Source organism: Dryas octopetala, chromosome 1, assembly GCF_963921425.1.
Source record: "Dryas octopetala chromosome 1, drDryOcto1.1, whole genome shotgun sequence".
In the NCBI taxonomy this organism is placed as follows: domain Eukaryota; kingdom Viridiplantae; phylum Streptophyta; class Magnoliopsida; order Rosales; family Rosaceae; genus Dryas; species Dryas octopetala.
In genome coordinates this window covers 21,391,145-21,414,539 of record NC_141366.1, presented here as the reverse complement: position 1 = coordinate 21,414,539, position 23,395 = coordinate 21,391,145, and the positions used below count along the sequence as shown (strand labels likewise).

The following is a 23,395-nucleotide window of genomic DNA, read 5'->3' as shown; positions in this document are numbered from 1 at the left end:
AATTCATATGTACAGGTGTAGATCGACAACTGCAATGCAGGGACAGTTGCAAGCACCGTAGTTATAGACAAAGTGTAGTTGTAGTTATAAACTAAGGGCATTGTTTTGACAATGCTCTTAGAAGGCTTAAAAAGCTTTTAAATAGTCAAAAGAGCTTTAAGTTGGTTTTAAATAGCAAGTTGCATCTGTAAGGGCCAAGCGCTCAGCAGTCGATTTGAGTTTCTATTTAAGTTTTGGACCGACTGAATTTTAACTTAATTTTCTTGCTCATTTTAAGCTTCTAATTAAAAGACCCAAAAAAAAAAAAAAAAATCCATCGCCAATATCTTAAATGATAGTAGTACTTATAGAGAATACTCGTCGTATAAACAAGCAGCTCTGTGTTACAGCTCAGCTTACATGAGGCCACCATACAATTCCGGTAGTCTATAACCACATATAGGTACCATATAATAGGTAATGGGCATGCAGTAATTACAATTACCAAATATCAACCAATCAGGGACATGAAAAAGCACCTGAAGTCACCCTACTGTTACTGTATGAAGCAAGTGCCAATAAGCTGTACTATACCATTATAATCAATATCGCCTCTTCTAGGTCTTTTGAAAGGACCATCTATCCTCCGTCCCAGCAGCCCAGCTCTGCAAGATGTGGTGTCTGTTCTGTGGTGGACTCAATGTCAACTACTAATGAGATGAGAATTGAGAATGATGATTCCCATTAGATTTTGTTCTGTGGTTAGCTCAAGCTGAAACAAATAAACAACACATCAGCAAAGCTTTGCGGTTGCTCAACTACAGTCTACAAAAGAATAATATCATCTTCAGTCCACAAGAAAGCCAGCAAATTAAAGCTACAAAAAAAAAAAAAAAAAGAACCAAACAAATATCTTTACTAGAAAGCAAAAGCAAAGCCTCCAATGTAAACATAAAAACATTCCCAACAAACAAAAATGAACCGAACAATGGAAAAGTGATGAGCGTAGTCAAAAGTAGCCTCAACTACTGAGGTGAAGTGACCACACACGGCAACAAAGCAATGGGCGAAGGGCTAGTGATCTCTTTAAGGAGCTCAGTAACCTCGCTATAGTGCGCCACAAAAGCTAATCCATTTTGAAGGCAGCTGATCAAACAGAATTAGAGGTCACCTTTCAACAGTACGGAAATGATGCAAAACAATAAATAATGACCCTCTAACTAGAAGCATCCTTTCAGGTGCAGTAATCCAGTGCTACCTTAAGAAGTCTGCAGATATATCGCAGCTGTTGGCTTCAGGAATTTCCAAACAAAACCTGGAAAAAGAAAATAAAGGAATAGTCAAATACATGGGCAAAGCAACCACAGATCACAACTCATTGAACACCAGCAAAACAGAACATGGACCAGAAGATTCTAAACACATCCGTTTATACTGAACAAATAGTAACATGAGAAGAAAGTGTCGCACCACGGTCGCATCTCTTGGACAGCCACGTTAGCAAAGGTAATGGGCAGAGACAATATTGAACATGCGAGCATATGCATATAACATCCCTCGCGCCATGGGAAACGATAAACCAAAAAAAGAAAAGAAAATCAAAAGGGGGCAGAAAATTGTGCAAAGCAAGACAAATTCATAACAATTTACAGACAGTTAAATCCAAGATGCCACAAAGTAATACACAGGAATGGATGGGCCAAAATGTATCTGATTGCTCATTGTCAAATTAAATGGCTTTCTAATGACAATGATAATCAAGCTAAATCCATGATTAAGGAAAAGATTAATGAGACTTCATTTATAGATTAAAAATATAGGTTCTCATACAAGTTGAATATTGAAGTCCAGTCAGAAAGATAAGGCATCAGTTAACTAGAATCATTCAATATGGAAACTCATTAGGTGAGTGAGAGACAATAAACCAGGAACTGAGAGTCAAATTAAGTTCAGCACAAGCAGATATCATTATGTCTATAGTAAGTTAGAATTAAGTTCTCACACTTATATAACTTGATATCTGCCTTGCTGAGTTCCACCAGGAAGTGATAGTGCCTGATTTGAAATATCTTCCAAAACACGCTTTAATTCTGCTTTAGCTCTCTTGACAGACTGTTCAGTAGGGCCCTCGATAAACAAGTAGAGCTTGCGATCTACCTGTCCTGGAACCTTGCCTGGTGGGAAATACTGGCCCCTGGTAGTAATGGCAGCTCCAGTCCACTCTGATATAGGGCCCAAAGTTTCCTTGTGGGTAACCTTCCATCGAGCATTCTGGGGGAAATCATTTATCTCCAACTCTGCTTCATAGTGTTCAGGCATTGCATCAGCTTGAATCTTTGCCAGGTTATGCTGCAAGTTCATGGCAGCTGCAATTGCTGCAGCTCGAGCTGCCCCGTCATTTCCAACAAGAGGCAGACCAGCCCCAGGGGAAACTGCTGCAGTTCCTGGTAACGTTAGACCAAGGACACCTGGAAGAGAAACAGGCAGTCCACCATTGGGAAGCAGTTGGGAAGCAGAGACAGGGGTCTGCATTGCAGCTGTACTAGCTTTGGAGGCAGCAGCAATGGCTGCTATCTGGGCAAGGGCAGCCTGCTGCGAGATATCACCCCCTGCCTTTCGGATACCTTCATCTTCATCTTCTGAATCTGACTTGTCATCCTCAAAACCATATTCTTTGGCCTGTGCTTTCTTTGCTGCTCTCCTCACTTCATCTTCCTCTTCATTAAATTTAAAACCACTTCCCCCATAACCAGTCCCATGGGCTTGCTCAAGTCCCTGATTTACTTTTGCCATGAAATTATCAGCAAGAGATTTCAGGTCATCTGGAACTACTTGCTCCGAGAGTTCCAATGCTTTGACAAGATCTGGAGCGTATCTTTCATCTTCATCGGAAATAAAGGTTATAGCACAGCCTTTCCGGCCAGCTCGGCCTGTACGACCAACACGGTGAACATAGTCCTCATAGTGATTTGGAGCATCAAAGTTGATCACCAGTTCAAGCTCCTTGACATCTAACCCTCTGGCAGCAATACTTGTTGCAATCAACAAATTACAAACATTGCTCTTAAAATCAGATATGGTAGACTCACGATCTGTTTGATCTTTGGCCCCATGAAGTGAGAGACATGGATATCCATGCTTAAGAAGATCCCTAAACAAAGCATCGCATTTATCCTGCGAATGGACAAATATCAAAATTTTTCCTTTCTCATACCATTCCCCAAGTAACTCTAACAATCTCAAGAACCTTTCATTTTCCCGTCTCACTTCAACCAATTGCGTTATATCCTTATTCACGACACTCCTACCACCAACCTGTATTTCCACAGGTTTGTTTAAGACTTTTCGTGCCAAGACTTCAACCTGGCGAGGGAAAGTGGCAGAAAACAATACAGTTTGACGATCTGGTTGAATGTTTTGAACTATTCGAGTGATTTGAGGTTCAAAACCCATGTCAAACATTCGATCAGCTTCATCCATGACCAAATAAGTTACTCTACGGAGATTTGTTATTTTCCCCCCACTTGTGCAAAGTATGTCAATCATCCTACCAGGGGTACAGACAACAATTTCAGTACCCCGCTTCAATTCACTAATTTGTTGGGCAACACCAGAACCTCCATATACAGGCACACACCTGAGTCCCAGTACCTTAGAAAATTTTTTAATATCACTGTGAATCTGTTGAACAAGCTCCCTTGTTGGTGCCATTATAAGCCCAATAGGCCCATCTCCAGCTACCACAGGTGACTGATCCTTGATATGCCTCAGCATTGGCAGCACAAATGCAAGGGTTTTGCCTGAGCCAGTTTTTCCAATGCCAATGCAGTCTCGACCACTCATAATTATAGGAAGTGCCTGAGCCTGAATTGGCATTGGCTTTTCATAGTTAAGCTTCTTTATTATTTCCAAGATTTTATTTGTAAGTCCAGTTTGGTGCCAGGTCTTAATGGGCTTTGGAACATCCTTGCCATGTATCTTCAATTCCAATTGTTTCCGGTATGCACCAACCTCTTCTGGAGACATCCTTGAGATCTCCTTCACCTCAATATAGAAATTTTTACGGAATGGTTCATAATCAATCTTAGAGTGGTCAACTATAGAAAGCTTCTCAGCTTTTGTCTTTTTCACCCTTTTTATGAACTCATCATCATCTTCATCTTCTAAGGCATCGTCGTCCTTCTCAAGATCCCCATAATCAGAGTCCGAATCCTCCCCAGGAATTATTCTGCCTATAGATTTATTTGAACCTCTCCTTATCGGTTCACCGTTACTTCGATCATCCTTTTTATCCTTGTTCTTGTCATCAACAATTGATGGTTCCACATCACTGTTCAGCTTCTCAACTTCAGGCAACACCATAGAATTCATAAAGGCATCTAAGGGATCAATTTCGTCATCCCCAGCAGCATCAAACCCTCCACTCTGTAAAGTGGGTGCAGCTGTTTCATCCTCAGAATCTACCACCATGGCTTCCCCAATTTCTTTGTCAGTAAGATTGGCTTCTCCATCAACATCCATACCCATCTCTGATTTCTCTGACGGGGGTACTTCTTCATCATCAGATTCTCCTTCAAGAGTCCAGGTCTTTCCAGACTTAGGTTCATCAACATCCTCTTCCCCACGCTTCTCTCTCTCAGCTTCTTCCTTCTTTCTCTTCAACTCTTGCCACTCCTGAACTCTCCTCCTCCGCTTTTCCATTTCCTCGTCCAATTTCCGCTGTTCATCCTCTAACTCTTCCTCACGGGTTGGCTTATTCTCTTTCTTAACTGAATCATCTTCTTCACTCTTCTTTCTCGGGCTCTCATCTCCGTCATCCCTATGTCTGTTTGACCTGCTGCTACTCCTTTCCCGTTCTCTCTCCCTGTTCTCATCATCTTTCTTATGCCGTTTCCTATCACGCTCCTTAACATCATCATCTGTATCATCAGTATCAACATCTCTACGCCTCTCCCTCTCCCGTATCCTCCTTTCTCGATCTCTGTCCTTTTCCCTTTCCCTCTTCTCCCTCTCCCTATCTTCTCCCTCTCTTTCTCGTTCCCTTCTCTCCCTCTCTCTTTCTCTTTCTCGTTCTCTTTCTCTTTCTCTTTCTCTTTCTCTTTCTCTTTCTCTTTCTCTTTCCCTTTCTCTTTCTCTTTCTCTTTCCCTTTCTCTTTCCCTTTCCTTCTCCTTCTCCTTCTCCTTCTCTCTAGCCCTCTCCCTCTTCTCCTTTTCTTTCTCCCTCTCCCTCTCCTTCTCCTTCTCCTTCTCCTTCTCTTTATCTTTGTTCCTCTTCTTGTCCCTGGTTCTCTCTCTTTCATCATCTTGGCTCCGCGCTCTATCACTGTCCTTGTCCCGATGCTTCTCTCTACTGTACCTCTCCTCAGAATCAGAACTCCTTTCTCTCTTGGAACGTCGGTCTCTCTTATCTCTATCTTTGTCCCTGTGTCTCTCTCCATTCCTCTCCTTTTCGCGATCCCGATCACGATGACTCCTCTTGGATTCTCCCTCCTTTCTAGATTTATGTTTGCCCTCTTCCATTGCTTCCCCCTATGTCATTCACCAAAAAAAAAAAAATCAATTCTTATTCTGTATAAAAGATAGACAAGAAAAAAACAAAAAACAGCAAAACACCACCTCTATTTGAAATCACAACCTGAATTTTGATTCTTTTCAAAGCGTTCTTCAAATTTATACAACTAAATTACTAGATCTTGGATTTATAATAATCACAATAACAATGACAGACAACATTCAAATCTAATCCAACAAGAATAAATCATCAGAAACAGACAACTTTATCCTATCAGAAAGAATAAATAAAGCAAAGCTGAAGCAAAAAGCTGCTGTCTTGCTGCAGTAATAGGGCAAAAACCACAGTAGAAAAGAAATTCCAGCAGTAAACAATAGAAAAAGATCGAGAAGAAAGCTATAGGATCAAAGTTGAAACGTAGATAGATGAGTTCTAGAGCAAAAAGACCCAAGAGCAACTCTAAAATCTGAAATAATATTGCAAAAAATGTCTATTACAACCTAAGGCTTAAGTTTATATAGGAAAACATAATCTTTCACTGACTAGGAAAACATAAAGTCAAATCCTAATTGACTAAGGAAGCATAATTACTGAAATATCTAATCAAATCAGGAAACTAGTCTCATAATCAAACTAGGAAACAAAAATTAGAAAGTTACGTACTAAATCTTGGAAAGCCTAGTGGATGCTCCTGCATCAATAAACAGAAAATATAAAAATTACCTGCAAAACTGTGGTGCTATTTTTTTAACTGAAATCTAAATAGACCTTATACATAAGTCTTCATATATATATTTTTTTTCTTTTGTCTTCAATCTTAAAATAAACATTTTGACACAATTAACATTACAAATGCTAAGTTGGTTATTTTATATATTGCAAACATCTTAAAACCAATAATTCAACAAACTTATAAAAACAATGTCTAAATTTTAATAATTCATAGGATATAACTTAACACTTCTAAATATACAATTCTTTTTTTTTTTTTTTTCCCTTTTGAAGTTGAACAACTTGTTGTGACATGAAAGGTAACTCTCTACCCAGCCAATCACAAGCTTTATGAACGACAGAGCGATTGTTGCAGCTCCTTCCAAAAGCCACCAACCCGTTTACCCAGAACCGTTTACCATTCCCGTTCAGTAATTTTAGAAATAAAAGGTGTGATCAACCTATGAACCTTGAGAAGCTTTTTGCGGAAGCAAAGGGAATCACAAATTTTCACAGTTAAAAGCTTGAATGCATTGATTTATCAAATTCTGGAACTGATAACATCAGAGAATACGAAAGCAATTATAAAGATCCTATAGACTAATACAAGCCAAAAATTCTTGAATATTTTCAATAAAGATAGCAGATCTTTTGATACAATGGTCTATTTATTCTTCCTGATATAATTTCTTATATGCTGTCAAAGCTTGAACACCAACTGAGGTGCGTCCAACACAACTATAGACTAAAAAACCTTATATTAGGTGCTTAATAACGAAATTAAATAAATTGGAAAATTAAATATAAGGAAAAAAACAAAAACCTCCTCCAATATTTGTCTGCAGCCACCGGAATCTCCTCAAAGCCAATTGGGTTGCCGCCGAAATCTCCTCCAAGCCACTGGGTTTCCGCCGAAATCCCAAGGATTGTAGTGGGTTCGCTCCAAACAGAGCACTCTAGGGTTTGTTTACTCCTGTCCAGTTTCAGATTTTTATCGGGGAGAAGAGAACTGATCTCTCTAATATTTGCCGTTTCTTTTTATTTCCTTTAAAAGTTAAAACCCAGGCCAAACGATGTCGTTTGGGCCTGTCCAGTTGAAAGAAAAAATTAGACTTAGAGGCGTGTAAGCCTCACGCGCCTTTGCGTTTCTGCATTGCGAAGGTTTTGATGTCTCTAGAGGTGGAAAAATTATAAGATATAATCGATATACCGTCATGTGATATAATCAATCTAACATGTAAGGGTATTATTAAATGATGTGTTTATATTAGTAGAGTATAGTATTAATAACATTTACCCATATTATAACACATAGACTGGTTATACCACGTGTCAATATATCGATTATACAGAATAATTTTTTTCTAGAGATGTACAAAAGGTTGGCTCGACGACCGGTTAATTCTAAATTTTAAGAACCCGTTTGGTTCACGGAATTGATTTCTCAATAAATCAATTCCTTTGCATTTTCTAAGGGGAAGAGAATATGAAATTTTTTTTTCTATATATAATCCTGAGAAAGTAAATCAGAAATTAATTTTTTATTTTCATTCTCATGTTTGAATTGTGCAAGAATTGTAAATGCCAAGAAAAAAGAAATTAATTAATTTTTTATTTTCATTTTCATTCTCAAAAAGAAATCAACCAAGGCTACAAGAAAAACAGCATATCAGAAACAAAGAATCATTTTCCAAGGAATGCCAAGAATCTGAACTCTACCCACTTGAGAGCAACTTATATACGCTAAAACCCATCAAAGAAAGAACCCCATTTCCTAAGAAAAGTGCTTGACCCAGCCACAACCGCAATAAAAAGACCACTGCTGCATAGATATTGAAAGCCTAATGTTGGTTTTTGTGGCCAAGAGATTCCTTTCAAATGGGTAAAACTCATCTCACTAATCACCATCGGCAAGAATGTGAAAGTGGCTGAGCTTGACGATTGATAAGAGAGATAACAAAAAAGAAAAAAATAAAGCTTACTTGTAGAGAATCTATGAAGCAAACATAAAAGAAACCCAACTTTTCAAGACGATTTTGTTGAATCTTGAAGAATTGGATTCCTCGGAGGAACAACACTCGTTGCTCTATTATCTACAAAGAGATGGTGTCAGTTGGATATAGTTTAAGTTAATTATTTTTAAAATTTTTAAATTAAATGTTTGTTCTTAGTAAACAATTTACATTAGAATAAAATTGAAAATTAATATTTCATTAAATTGTTGGGGTTACTGATAAAAAAATTGGGTCTGAATAGCATCACTCATAAAGATTTGGTCATCGATAACCTTTACCCTTATGGAACATTTGCCTTACCTATATTGTTGGTGGGTTAGCCGGCCCATATTGTCTTTGATACATCTAGGTTTAGGTTTAGGCTGGCCATATACGCATCGATAGTGCCACCCCAGCCCAAGCCCACCATGGATCGCCCAAGTACCGACCAGGCCATCATAGTGCCACCCCAGCCCAAGCCCTACTCGGGTAACCAGTATGGGGGGTCTGGGAAAAAGTTCAATAAATTCACCAAGAAGCAATTTGATGATGGTAGAGGTGGAGGACAACGAAGGGAGGAAACTTATCAGACATTCTACGCCTCCAGGTTCAAAGTCTATACAATTCTCACTGTTACTTATACAGAATTGTATCCTCAGATCAAAGACATACTTCCCAAGCTCCCACCCCGCCCACCACAAACACGGTACCGGGCCAACAAGAACTTCTTTTGCCTTTATCATAATGACCATGGCCACGACACCGAGGCATGCAGAGCCTTTAAGGAGGCAATAGAAACTTTGGTACAGGAAGGAAAGTTGGATGGTTTTATAGACAAGGAGGCCACCGAGAAGGCCAAGACCGAAGGACAACGACGGGGGCGGGTCAATACCATCTGTGGGGGCCCGACCCTCGCTGGCAACTCCAACAGGGCTAAGAAGGAATACGCCCGAAGTGCTCAGCAATGCTCCGGCGTTATGGCTGTAGACTTCCACCGTGGAAAAAAGACTCCTAAGCTCGGGTGGTCGCCCATTTCCTTTGCTGAGGAAGAGGAACGTGATTTAATCTTTCCACACGATGACCCTTTGGTCATTGAGGCCACCATAGCTAATTTCGACGTGGCACGGATCCTTGTCGATTGTGGTAGCTCCGTCAACATCCTCTTCGCCTCCGCCTTCACAGCTCTTGGGATTGACCAAGAGAGGCTTGACCGGTCGGTCGCTACTTTACTTAGCTTTTCGGGCGATATGGTCACCCATCTTGGCGGGATCTACCTTCCACTCACCCTTGGGAGGTATCCCTCGTCCGCTACCACAACCACTCAGTTTTTGGTGGTCGACTGCCCTACAGCGTACAACGTCATCCTGGGACGACCAGCCCTTAACCAACTGAAGGTTATGATCTCCACTCACTTGCTTTTGATCAAGTTCCCGACCCCATGTGGCACGGGGGTGGTCAAAGGCAACCAGGTGTCAGCCAGGTCCTGCTATACGACTTCCGTCAAGAAGAAGAAAGAGGCCATGCCCTCTATGGCTGTTTCTGTCTCCCCCACCTGCCCTACCCCGGATCCTCCCGAAGATCCTCGTGATTCATCTTTCAGAGCTATCGCCCAACTAGATGACAGTCATGTGGAAGAAGTTCTCATCTCACCTGCCTACCCGGACCGCAAGGTACGGGTCGGAACCCAGCTCAGTATTGCTCTCCGAGACGAACTCATCAACTTCTTTCGTGCCAATGCTGAAGTCTTTGCCTGGTCTTATGATGACATGCCTGGGATCTCTCCGGAGGTGATCTCCCATCGCCTAAGTCTTAATCCGCGGCACCGCCCCGTCCGCCAAAAACGCAGGCAGTACAAGCCCGAAATCTATGCTGCTATGAAGGAAGAAGTCGACAAGTTACAGAAAATTGGTTTCATCCGCGAGGTTTCCTACCTGGATTGGTTGGCCAATGTTGTGATGGTCAAAAAATCAAATGGCAAGTGGCGGATGTGCGTCGACTTCACTGACCTCAACAAGGCCTGCCCCAAGGATAGTTTTCCTCTTCCTCGAATTGACCAACTGGTTGATGCCACAGCAGGCCATGCACTCCTTAGTTTCATGGACGCCTACTCCGGCTATAACCAAATCCTTATGCACAGCTCCGACCAGGACAATACGGCCTTCATTACTGACAGGGGCCTATATTGTTACAAAGTCATGCCTTTCGGACTTAAAAATGCCGGGGCCACCTACCAGCGTTTGGTCAACTCCATTTTCTCAGAATATATTGGTAAGTCCATAGAGGTCTATGTGGACGACATGCTTGTCAAGAGTGTCCGGGCGGAAGACCACGTCCACAAACTTTCTGAGATGTTTTCCGTGCTCAAGAAGTACCAAATGCGCCTGAACCCTGCCAAGTGCACGTTCGGCGTATTTTCGGGAAAATTCCTTGGCTTCATGGTGAGCCAAAGGGGGATCGAGGCCAACCCTGAAAAAATCAAAGCCTTGATCGATATGCAATCTCCCAGGACTCAGAAGGAAGTGCAGAGCCTAACGGGCAGGGTCGCCGCCTTGACACGATTCATATCCAAGGCCACCGACCGTTGCGCCCCATTCTTCAAAACCCTTAGGGCTCGGACAAAATACATTGACTGGACTCCGAAGTGTGAGAAGGCCTTCCAAGATCTAAAAGAGTACATGGGCAAATCACCTCTACTTTCTAAACCCGAGCCAGGGGAAGAGCTACTCCTCTACTTGTCCGTTTCCCTGATAGCCACCAGCTCAGTCCTAATTCGACTTGAGGATAGGGTTGAGCACCCGGTGTACTATACCAGCAAGGCCCTGCAAGATACTGAGACCAGGTATCCAGAGATAGAAAAATTAGCCCTTGCCTTGGTCACATCAGCCCGGCACCTCCGCCCATACTTCCAGGCTCATCCTATCGTGGTCCTCACCAATCAACCCCTTAGGCAAGTATTGCAGCGGCCTGAGGTCTCTGGCCGACTTATCAAATGGTTCATTGAGCTGAGCGAATTTGACATTTCCTACCGCCCCCGGCCCGCAATCAAGGGACAAGTCATTGCAGACTTCATTTCAGAGTCTACATTCCTACCCGAGGCTGAGCCTTCCTCCACCATTGTGTCGACCACCGACCCACCAACTTCTTCTACTCCAGCAATCAGGTTGGATCGCCCAATCTGGTCTTTATATGTTGATGGATCTTCTAATCAACAGGGCAGTAGAGCCGGACTTGTTTTGATCGCCCCTGACCAGACCACCATTGAGTATGCTCTTCGATTCGGCTTCCAGGCATCCAACAATGAGGCTGAATATGAGGCCCTCATTGCCGGCTTATCTTTGGCACTACAGATGGACGTTGAGCAACTCAAAATCTACAGCGATTCTCAACTTGTGGTGAACCAAGTCACACAGGAATACCAGACCAAGGGTGAGCGCATGGCCGCCTACTTCACCAAAGTTCAAAGCGTACTCACTCAATTCTCAGCATACCAGCTCATACAAATCCCTAGGGCAGACAATGAGAGGGCGGATGCCCTAGCTCGCCTTGCCTCGGCAGTTGACCATGAAGCCGGGAAGTCTATCCCAGTTGAGTTCTTACCTCAGCACAGCACTGATGTTATGGAAGTCTGCCAGTCTGAGCAACAAGCTAGTTGGATGGACCCTCTCCTTGCATTTCTTAAGCATGGGAACCCACCCGCGAACAAGGCTGAGGCTCGGCGCCTTCGCCATAGAGCCTCCCGGTACACAATTATTAACGACAAGTTATACAAGCGGGGTTTCTCCCTGTCGTACTTGCGCTGCCTTACCCCCGAGCAAGGCGACTATATCCTCCGGGAGATCCATGAAAGGGTCTGCGGCAACCATGCAGGGGCCCACTCTTTAGCCCACAAGGCCATTCGCCAAGGCTATTATTGGCCGACCCTCCGCGCTGATGCAAGGAAGCTCACCCAGAAATGCATAAAGTGCCAAAAATTTGCACATTTTCCGCACCAACCACCCGAGCCCCTAACTACCATGAATAGTCCTTGGTCCTTTGCCCAATGGGGCATTGACTTAATCGGACCAATGACCGAAGGGAAGGGCAAGGTCAAAATGGCAGTAGTCGCAGTGGACTACTTCACTAAGTGGGCAGAGGCCGAGCCCTTGACAAAGGCAACCACCCAGACCATCAAGAGCTTTGTATGGAAGAACATAATTTGCCGCTTTGGTCTCCCTTACGCCATTATCACTGACAATGGCAAGCAGTTCGACAACAAAGAGTTCAAGTCATTTTGCTCCGCCTTCAACATCAAGGTTTTCTTTGCCTCTCCTGGTCATCCTCAGGCCAACGGGCAGGTCGAGGCAGTCAACAAGACCATTAAACATACCTTGAAGACCAAGCTTGATGCAAAGAAGGGAAAGTGGCCTGACCTCCTACCCGAAGTCTTATGGTCCTACCGGACGACTTGTCGATCCTCGACCGGGGAAACCCCCTTTTCTTTGGCCTTTGCTTCTGAAGCCGTTATCCCAGTTGAGGTCGGGCTTGCCTCTTACCGCCTCGACACATTTCAGCCTGAGAACAATGCTGACCAGCTAGCCCTCAGTCTCGACTTAGCTGAAGAGCATCGGGCCCAGGCTGAGCTACACAAGTATGCCTACCAGCAACGAGCCACTTGATACTACAATTCTAAAGTTAAGCCTCGCCACTTCCGAGTGGGGGACTGGGTCCTGCGCAGCACTACCTTGGCCAAAACGGGTGCTATGAAACCTAATTGGGAAGGACCGTATGAAATCATTGAAGTCATCCGCCCAGGCACATATAGGCTCCGCGCCACAACCGGCAAGGAACTCGGCCACCCTTGGCACGCCGAGCACCTCCGCTACTTTTACAAGTAGACAAATGTTGTACCCTCTGGGGACTTTTTTCCAATTTCATCTATGTTATCACTTTAAATAAATACAAGTCCTACCACGGACACGTTTTTCTTCATTTTTATTCAAAGTGTTAATTGTTTGTATGGGCCCCCGGGCCATCAAGCATCCGCTCCTACCCATATCCGCCCCATGCATTCAAGGGAAGCTAAGTACCATGCATTCAGGGCGCGGCTATGGCAAATGCATTCAAGGGAACCTAAGTACCATGCATAAGCATCCGCCCCTACCCATATCCGCCCCATGCATTCAAGGGAAGCTAAGTACCATGCATTCAGGGCGCGGCTATGGCAAATGCATTCAAGGGAACCTAAGTACCATGCATTCAAGGGAAAATCAATATCATGCATTCAAGGGAAACTAAGTACCATGCATTCAGAGAAAAATAGATTTCATGCATCCAAGGGAAGCTAAGTACCGTGCATTCGAGAAAATTCTGCAATACCATGTATTAAAAGGAAGGGCATCCTACCCCATAAACGGGTCGGACACCCTCCAAATCATCCAAATAACAATAAGTACAAAACTTAATAATCAAAAGAGTTTGCAAGTTGGCACGGGCTACATCCGACCCGACCATACAACTCAACCTATATTCGGGTGTTTTAAGATACGTTGACGGTATCTTAAGCAGGAACAAGCATGTGGACACTTGTCGTTCTGCTCAGACTTCTTTGTGTACAAAGTTCCCAACCAAGAAGTATCTTTTGCTCGGAAACTTGGGGGACTTCTGTTCGTATGATTAATGGTCTGGGCATAACGACAAGTCACACAAGGCTTAACATCATGTTGTTTGGGCCTAAGCCCAAAAGAGTAAGCCCTTCCTAGGCTCCTAGCCCCTGACCTACCAGGCTCCGGCCTCCTAGGCCACGACCTCCTAGGCTCCGGCCCCCTAGGCCCCGGCCTCTTAGGCTCCGGCCTCCCAAGCTCAAGCCTCCTGGGCTCCCGACCCGTGTCAACTCACTCGGATCCTCAAGACCGGTGACACGTGGCGCTCCTACAGTGCAAGTCATCACAAGGGACACGTGTCATCACGGGATTGGTTGACACTCTTCCAAAGGTATTATAAAAGAGGTACCTTCTTGTCACAAAAGGGGAATTCAATCAATATTATACTATTCACTCACTGTGCTCTCAGATCTCTCTGAACACTGACTTGAGCGTTGGAGGAGCTTTGGCCGGCACCACACCGGTGTCCTTCCCGCTCACTTTTGTGTACTTGCGCATGGTGCTTTGGATATCATTCTTTCTCATTACTCACCAGTCGGACCCAGCTACCCGTTCCTGCCCCACTTCGACGTGTCATCCACTCAGTGGTGGGTCAACGGGCCCACGTGGTTCGACTTGATGTTGACTGCTTTACCATTTTTGAGCATCAACAATATGTATATATATATGTACTAAAACTATTGAAGTTATTAGGTATATGATATAGGGTATAAAATATACTAGTATAGAGTATAGAGTATACTAGTATAGGGTATATGGTATAGGGTTTAAAGTATAGGGTATAGGTATATGGTATAAGGTTTAGGATATGGTATAGGGTTTAGGGTTTTGAGTATTTTTAATTAATTTTTATATGAAATCTATTATATAAATTATAAAAATATATTAAATTATATGTTTTATATAAATTATAAAACACATATAAGTTAAAACATATGTAATCAATATACTTTAGTATAAGGTTTTTAATTAGAGTGGCACTATTCCCATCCCCCATTCATATTTGCCCACCCCACCTTATTATCACACCCCCACAAATTTTTGTTAAAAAAAAATATCTATTCATCACACCCCCTATTATTCCCAAAGTACCCTTATCCATTCCTCCTCCTCCTCTTTCACCTTCTCCCCTTTTCCCTATTTTTTTAAAACTATAATTCACCTCTTATGAAGACTAGAAAAGATATGCTCTTCAAAATAATCTAATCAAATTGGATGAAACAAGTAATACTTGATTTCAATTGAACTTTTAAATCATCTTAAATTCAATGAAAAGACAAATATTCTTGTTGAAGTTGGTAGGCAATGAGTGTAGTGGTTAAAAGTTTATCCATGAGCTCAATTAGATTCTTACAATTCTGTAAAAAAAGTGTTGAAAATGGTGGATCTATGTTTCTATACTCGAGTATTTATGTTTTATTTGTATTTTACCAGCCAAGCCTTAGATTTTTGTTTTTCTCGGGTTAGTATGCCTATTTTAATAATTTATAAAAGAAAAAAATTATAATTAATTATTTTTAAAAAAAGAGGTGTGGAAATAAGGAAAACGGGTGGGAATATCAGCACTTTTTTTTTTTTTTTGGCCAAAGAATAACACCACTCTTTAATTAAACTAGTTAATAGTCTTAATACCCTAAAATTTCCTAGAAGTAAAAAGTAAAACACAAAAATCACCCCAGACCCCAGTCATTCTCGAAACCTAGAAACCCAAAAATCACCTCACTGTCTCTCTCAGACTCTCTCTCGCCGCTCTCTTTCGATCTCACTCGCCGATGGCTCTTTGTTTCGATCTCACCCATCATCCCGACTCTCTTAGGGCCTCCCATCGCCGATTTCAAAGGTAATTTCTTTTTATGTCACAGAGTCACAGAGCTCTCTATCTTCTCCGTTCTCTTTTTATGTCTTAATTGGGCGTTTCTGCGCATTATATTTGGTAATTTCTCCTAGACTATATGTTTAGTGATTATTAAATTATTGATTACTTGTGTATTTTTTTTAATGATGCTTAAGGATTTCTCAGTTTTCATTTCGGTTTTTGGGTAATCCTTTATGTTTTGATCATGTAGCTTGTTTGTTACTGGTTAGTTTATTTATTTTTTTCTAATAAATAATTTAGTCCTACATAATTAGAGAATTGCATTGGACAATGCACTACTTTTTTATTTTTTTGTCGAAGTTGTACTATTGACTGGAGGCTTTTCTTGCTTCAGTAGGTCGTGAGGGCCTTGAGGATGCTGGGTTACAGCAAAGTGAGAAAGGTGGTTTTTTTGGAGGAATCTGCTTAATACTTTCTGATAACGAAGGAGGTGGGGTTTTGCTCATATGGAAAATGTGTTGTCTTAACCGGGGTCTTAGAGAAATGGAGTAGAAAATGTAGCTTTTGGGTTTAGGCATCATGACTGTGTTGTTTTGTTGAGATTTGGATTGTATGGGGAATGACATTTGGTGAATAGTTTTACAAATTCAAATTAGTGGACCGGAGCTAATGAAATATTTCTTCTCAAGGCAGGTGTCTAATTTCCTTTTAACAAGTGGTAGAGTGCTATGAGAAGGAACAATTCCAATGAACAATGTGTACAAGGTCCATGCCTGCCTCATCAAGATTGGCCAACTTAACCACCCTCTCTCCCTCCGGCGCCTCCTACTATGGTGCGTCGCTGCATCATCCCCCGAGAGCTTACTATATGCCCGCTCTCTCTTTGCCCTTATTTCCTCTCCCGACACCTTCGCTTACAACACCATCATCAGAGCTCATGTAACAGCCCATTCCTCTCCTTCCCACGCCCTCTCCTTCTTTACCCAAATGCGCCACCAAGGCATCCCACCCGATAACTTCACATTTCCATTTCTTCTTAAGGCATGCACTCGCCTCCAATTGGGTCAAGACCTCCATGCATTTATTCTCAAGCTTGGGTTTGATACGGACTTGTATGTTCAGAATGCATTAATTAGCTTTTATGGGGGTCGTGGGTCGGTTGAGCTTGCATTGAACATGTTCCATGCAATGCATGTGAGAGACTTGGTTTCTTGGTCTTCCATGATTGCTTCTTTTGCCAACAATGGCTTTGCTTATGAAGCTCTTGCCTTGTTTCAGCAAATGCAGCTTGCAGAGAATGTGATGCCAGATGAGGTTACTATGCTCAGCGTGATATCTGCTGTTTCGAGCTTAGGGGCAATGGAATTGGGTCAGTTGGTTCATAACTTTATTCACAGAAGTGGGTTAAAACTTACTGCTTCATTAGGTACTGCATTGGTTGACATGTATTCGAGATGTGGGTTCGTTGATAAATCTATTAGAGTGTTTGATGAAATGCCAGTGAGGGATCTAAACACTTGGACAGCATTGATTAGTGGCCTTGCAGTGCATGGCCGCAGTAGAGAAGCACTGAGGGTCTTTTATGAGATGAAAAAATCTGGCTTGCAGCCAGATCATATTTCTATAACTGGGGTTTTAGTGGCTTGTAGTCATGGTGGTCTTGTCGAAGATGGTTGGAGAGTTTTCAAAAGCATTAAGGATGAGTACGGTCTGGAGCCAATTCTTGAGCATTATGGTTGTATGGTCGATCTCCTTAGCCGAGCTGGCTTGCTTTACGAAGCATATGAATTCGTGGAGAAAATTCCAGTAAGGCCAAATTCTGTCATTTGGAGGACTTTGCTTGGAGCATGTGTAAATCATAACTATATTGCGTTGGCTGAGAAAGTGAAGGAGAGGATCTACAAACTGGATCCTTGCCATGATGGTGATTATGTGCTTTTATCTAATGCTTATGGGGGAGCTGGTAGATGGGTTGAAAAGGCAAAGGTTAGGAATTCAATGAGGGGAAAGAGAATTAACAAGAGACCTGGCTATAGTTTGATTAGTGTAGACCAAGTCATTCATGAGTTTGTTTCAGGGGATGACTCTCATCCCCAGTCGGAGGATGTTAGAGAGTTCTTAGATAGAATAATTGGAAGCATAAGAGACACAGGTTATACTCCCCATACATCGAATGTATTGCATGACATTGAAGAGGAGGAGAAGGAGCACAGTCTTGGCTATCACAGTGAGAAATTGGCTGTGGCTTTTGCGCTTCTAAGTGTCAAGAATAATAGGACCATTAGGGTCATGAAGAATCTTCGAATCTGTCGCGATTGCCATTCTTTCATGAAGCATGTTTCAGCCAAATTTGGTCGTGAAATTATTGTTCGTGATCGAAACCGATTTCATCATTTTTTTAAGGGATCATGTTCTTGTCGGGATTATTGGTGAAAGACGGTCCACTTCAGCCCTTTTCTTCCATTGAGCGCTGGTAGGCATTTAACAATGCCTCAATCTCATTTCTAATATTACTCTTATTATGCTTTTCAGAAATTCCACAAATACCCATGATTAATTAAATTTGTTAAAATGTAGTTTCAGAATGTAGTTCTTGAGTTATCTTGGAATGCCCATATTTTGCTCTAACTACAGATTCTGTTTTTGAAATGGCAGTCGACGAGGGTGTCGGGTACCCAAAAGCCTACGCAAAGCTCTGACGCGATTGTGGTTGTGGACCTTACTGTCTGCAGCAACAGAAGGTATGAGAATGACGCCTTTTTAACTTTCTGTTTGTTTCCCTACAAAATGAGAGAAATAGTGGAAGAGAATTGAAAATTGGGTTTTAGGGTAAATGCGGATTTGGGTTGCAGAGACTATAATTTTGGATTTCATATCTATTATATCAGTCTATTTGGAGAAAACCAAAACTCTATCACATAATAAATTACTGTTCTGCATTTGAGTTTTTGTTTATGAAACCCATTACTCTGTATTGATACAGTTTATTTTTTATTGCTTCTCAATTCAATGTTAGAAAGTTGGCAACAAAAAGAAATATGAAAGTTTCTTTTGTACTTTTCTTCTGTTTAACTTCATATTAAGTCTACTATTGAGCGGTGCAAATTGTAAAGGTTTTTGTTTTAGAAATTGGGTCAAATTTGTTGTTCATTGAGGCTGCAAAGGATTTGATTCCCTTCATGGAATCCTAGCTTAAGAAGAACCAAACCACAGTGAAGAGAAAGATGAAGTTTTTTTAAATTTTAAGTTTTTGTTTATGTAGATGACTGTTGAGAAATTTGTAATATTCTGTGTTCTCTTAAGATTCTTGAAATCCTGCTTTTTATAACTTAAAATGGTTGGTTTTTGCGTAGATGGGGGAATGTGAAAGAAAGCAAAGGAAATAAAGTAAAATTGAAATGTGAGACTAACCTCATGTTGGAATTACTTGGAAAGAATGAAATTTATGAGTTTTGACACTTTATTGTTGCCAAGAATTTGTAAAGCACTTTTTGTCACTTTTGTGAAACATTTCAAAATCTTCAAAATTGAAAGATGATTATCTAATTCTAAACCATAGGACCAGAACGAAGTGTGAAAGTCTGTTAGAAAAAGCCTCAAGAAAAGAAGTTTCCAAGCAAGAGAAGCTGCTGTGCCGCCTCTGAGAAGCCACATCTACCACTCTTTCTTCTCTCTGTAGTGGAGAGGCGGCGAAAAGAGGAGGGGGTAAACAGGTATCCAGCCACTAGCAATTTCTTATTTTATGTGTACCAAAATGATATGGGTGTTAAACTGCATAGGTGATGCTTCCCTGATCATATTTGATTATGGAATCTCTCATCTGCGGAAGTAGGTATGTTCAGTTTTTCATCAAATGACTTGATCTGTTGGTATTTTAATCTTACTCGATTTTAACTAGAGCCTCATGCTTTTTTGTTCTTTTGCTTTATATATCTTACAGCGATACTCTAAAAGCAGGCTCAAACATCTTGCTACATTAAAGGCATAATTAATATATAACCATAACCCCACAAATTCATTGTTTCAAGGACTATCCTGAATATATAGAGGAATATAAGGGCCTAGTCAACGGGGAGCATCTTGACAATATCACAGTATCATTAGCTGGTAGTCAAAATTAGGGACTAATTTTTCTTATCTAGGTATATTATCTGCCACTTTCATTCTTCTTTCATTGATTTGAATTATTTTTCTCCTGTGCAAGGCCGAATAATGATCCAAACATCCTCCGGTTCAAAGCTTTTCTTTTATAATTTACATGGTGGTGATCAACTACAGATTGTTGTTGATGCAAGGTATTAATTAAACTATTGACAGTGCAGAGCACCCTTATGATGGTTGTTCTTTTACAATTTGTATTGAGAGAACAAACATATAATATTGTATTTATTACTTGAGGCGATGTGTAAATGCAGAGCACCCTTGTGTAAACAAGTTACAATTTGTATTGAGAGAACGAACATATAATATTGTAATTACTTGAGTTGATGTGTAAATGCAGAGCACCCTTGTGTAAACAAGTTACAATTTGTATTGCAAAATGCTGCTGTTGATATAACCAAAAGAAAAAAAAAACTATTAGATGTATATGGGATGGAAAAACATCTCACACGCAGCAAAATGTGTGAAAATGTTAGTTTAATCTTATTTTATGTAATTTATTTGGAATTGAACTTAGGTTCAAAGCATACATATTTGATGACCAGAAAAGCAAAACTACGGGCACATGCAAACCTTGACATATACCGATATACGTTGAATAGTGTTTGTGATTAAATTTTGGAGCTAAAGTGTTTCTAATATATCTTTTATATTTTATCTTTTTTGGTTGTATAGTATTTTATGGGAACAAGGAGTCGGTTAGTACTTCATGGGATTAGAAATTTAGAACAGGATAATCAAATGTAGGGTGCTTCACTAAAAAGTTCACAAAACTCCCCATCAAAAAAAAAAAAAAAAAAAAAAAAAAAGACAAAAGTTTACAAAAATGTTGTGTTTTATTGGGTGGCGAGCATCTTATTATTTTGTAAAGATTTTTTTATTTTGCGTTGTTTTTTCTATTCAGTCTTGTATGGTTTAAATGGATTTGGATTTTTTGCTAATCCTTTGTGTGTTAATTTCATATTAATTAATTAAAAATTATGTTGTTTTATTGTGTAAGCTTATGACCGAAACTGTTTATTTTCTAGATCATTCTCCAAAGATCATCTCTGCACAAAAATCAACCAAATCAGAAATTGTTTGGGCATGTAGTTTTTATAACCAACTCAAAGAAACATACAGTTTTTGTAACCGTTAGACTTACTGTTTATTTATTTACGGTTGATTTTTTACAGAGATGATCTTTAAATGGTGATCTAAAAAATGGATGGTTTTGATTATGAGCCTACACTGTAAAACGACGTAATTTTTATTGATTAGTATGAGATTAGCAGAGAAGAAATAGTAGAGGATCCAAATCCGGTTTTTTTTAATTTATTTATTTATTTATTTATTTTTTCCAATCATATATGTTGAATGGAAAAAACTTACCTATAACAGGAATATTTGTTGACTTGGCATCCCATTTGATAAGTTCTATTTTGAAATTGAAGAAAGTTTTATCTGATGAAGTATAAGAGAATATGTGTCATCATGTTATTGAGATGTGATACCAAATCAGCCATATCCCTGTTACAGGGAAGTTTTTCTCATGTTAAACATGTTAATGCATTATATGTATTATGCAAATTCAATTGTGACGGTATAAATTTATGTATTTAAATAATTCCATAGACCCACTACCTTGGAATTGAGTGTAACTTCTGTCTTACATTGGAATACCACATGCATGAAATGTGATTTTTTATTTATTTATTGCATTGACTTAAGAACATTCACATCAATTAAACTTAGATCAAAATAATATGTGTTATGTGAAAAATTTATTTCAACAAACTTTAGTTGGTGGGTAGTTCAGTTAGAAGGGTCGTTGAATTTGCCCCTCTACACCCAAGTTTGATTTCTTACTCTCCTAAATAAAAAAAATAAAAAAAAAAACAAAAACATACTATTGTTGAACACATATTCAAATTTGCAATAACTGAAACTAAGGTATCTTAAATGAAAATATCTACATACACACATGTTATGGGCGCTAAAATATTTACATTTACACAATAAAAAACTCACATGAACAGAGTAGCAAAATAAATTCAACATAGCGCAAAAGGAAAAGCCTATTACACGCACTTTGCATGCTAATATATATATATATATATATATATACAGGCTCCTTCTGTTGAGGTATACCTCAACTTATTTATGTTGAGGTATACCCTGTTGGGGCCCACACGAGCCGTTTTGTGTCGATCCGAACCGTTCAATTTTTACATCTCCATAGATAGATCATCCTTACAAAAAATTAGCCAAATCGGAAATCATTTGTCTATCTAACTTTGATCAAAAAAATGGACGAACCAAGTATTTTCGATGAAACCGTCCATTTGTTTTATCAAAGTTAGATAAGCAAATGATTTCCGATTTGGCTAATTTTTTGCAAGGATGATCTATTAATGAAGATGATCCTTGCGAACGGTTCGGATCGATACAAAATGACTCATGTGGGCCCCAACAAGGTCATACCTCAACATAAATAAGTTGAGGTATACCTCAACAGAAGGAGCCTGTATATATATATATATTATTTGAGTTTGCACTTTGCATGTCAAGAGAATTTATATATCTTATAATTTTAAATTTTATTATTTGTGAATTTCTTAGTATTTTTAAATTACTTCATCCAAACGCACCATAAGAGATTTCCAATTTGTATTCAATTTTGCATATATATATATATATATATATATATATATATATATATAAGAATCAAACTTGGAAGTGTAGAAAAAACTATTATATATATATATCTGTTAGTGTTTTAGGAAAAACTATTATATGTATAATTTAAGTTAAGGGAGACGTTATTCACACTCCCAGAATGTAATCCTACACTCCTCTTACTTTTTTAGATTCATTTAATCTGTATTTATTAATTAAATTGTCAAAACTGCATGGGAAAAGAAAAACCCAAAACAAAAAAGCATTGTTAAGGGTTTTCTATACATTTTTTTTAGTACTTGAATAGTAAGAGTTTTTGATAAGTATTGTCCTTATCAATTGTACGTCACTACCACTTGTATTGTATTCTACTTATTTGTTTGGGTTTTCCCAAAAGAAGTATTCATCAAAGTTTGAAGTTCAAGCTTGTTGGCTCATGAATTTAAAAGCTTGCAAAAAAGAGACAAAAATTGGCAAAAAGAGTGGGGACCTGTCAGACAACCGTGCAACCACCCCAACCAGAAGAACTCTGGCTGAGAACGATCCTCTACAGCCACAATGGTACCAAGGACCACAGAACCATTAATCACGCTCTGATCGCACGGTCATGATTCATCCACCAGGTTTGGATTCCTGTCTCCTTAGAACTCAAGGATACAGAGGTATGATCCTATAGAACAGATCCTGTTCAAGTAAGGTCGTGACTGTTGTTCGCATGTTGCCATACATGTACAGCTCCATTATTAGCTGAAATTTCGATGTGGGATACGGGGCTCATTCTCTCTCTCTCTCTCTCTCTCTCTCTCTCTCTCATGGTTTCAGGTACTTCTTCTTCCTCAAGTCTGGTGCTACATTCATGCCAAGAGCTTTAGACCCTGAAACAAGTCCATTCTCGTGCACATGGCTTATAGAGTTATAGGTGCTT

The 23,395-nt window shown here is 40.2% G+C and overlaps 1 protein-coding gene, 1 non-coding gene and 1 pseudogene across 12 annotated transcripts; 1 reads left to right on the top strand and 2 right to left on the bottom strand.

The window, feature by feature from the left end:
• Positions 1-344: 344 nt before the first annotated feature.
• Positions 345-7,207, bottom strand: LOC147299090 (P-loop containing nucleoside triphosphate hydrolases superfamily protein). The gene is made up of 4 exons (XM_086250087.1): positions 7,026-7,207; positions 1,982-5,508; positions 1,238-1,294; positions 345-751 (listed from the first exon to the last, which is right to left on the bottom strand). The coding sequence occupies exon 2, from the start codon at positions 5,497-5,499 to the stop codon at positions 1,984-1,986; it is 3,516 nt and encodes a 1,171-aa protein (XP_086106213.1). The 5' UTR covers positions 5,500-5,508; positions 7,026-7,207; the 3' UTR covers positions 345-751; positions 1,238-1,294; positions 1,982-1,983.
• An 8,326-nt stretch (positions 7,208-15,533) lies between these two features.
• On the top strand, positions 15,534-20,181 carry LOC147299089 (pentatricopeptide repeat-containing protein At4g21065 pseudogene; annotated as a pseudogene). Of its 10 annotated transcripts, XR_015121108.1 has the most exons (6): positions 15,538-15,675; positions 16,046-18,124; positions 18,307-18,392; positions 19,211-19,364; positions 19,431-19,483; positions 19,592-20,181. The product of XR_015121108.1 is annotated as a pentatricopeptide repeat-containing protein At4g21065 pseudogene, transcript variant X6 (transcript). The 10 variants fall into 10 exon arrangements; XR_015121109.1 differs by lacking the exon at positions 19,431-19,483 and having other exon boundaries at positions 19,856-20,181; XR_015121105.1 differs by having other exon boundaries at positions 19,431-20,181.
• A 2,776-nt stretch (positions 20,182-22,957) lies between these two features.
• LOC147299088 (small nucleolar RNA U3) lies at positions 22,958-23,172 on the bottom strand. Its single transcript, XR_015120119.1, has one exon. It is a non-coding gene; the product is annotated as a small nucleolar RNA U3 (small nucleolar RNA).
• Between the last annotated feature and the right edge of the window lie 223 nt (positions 23,173-23,395).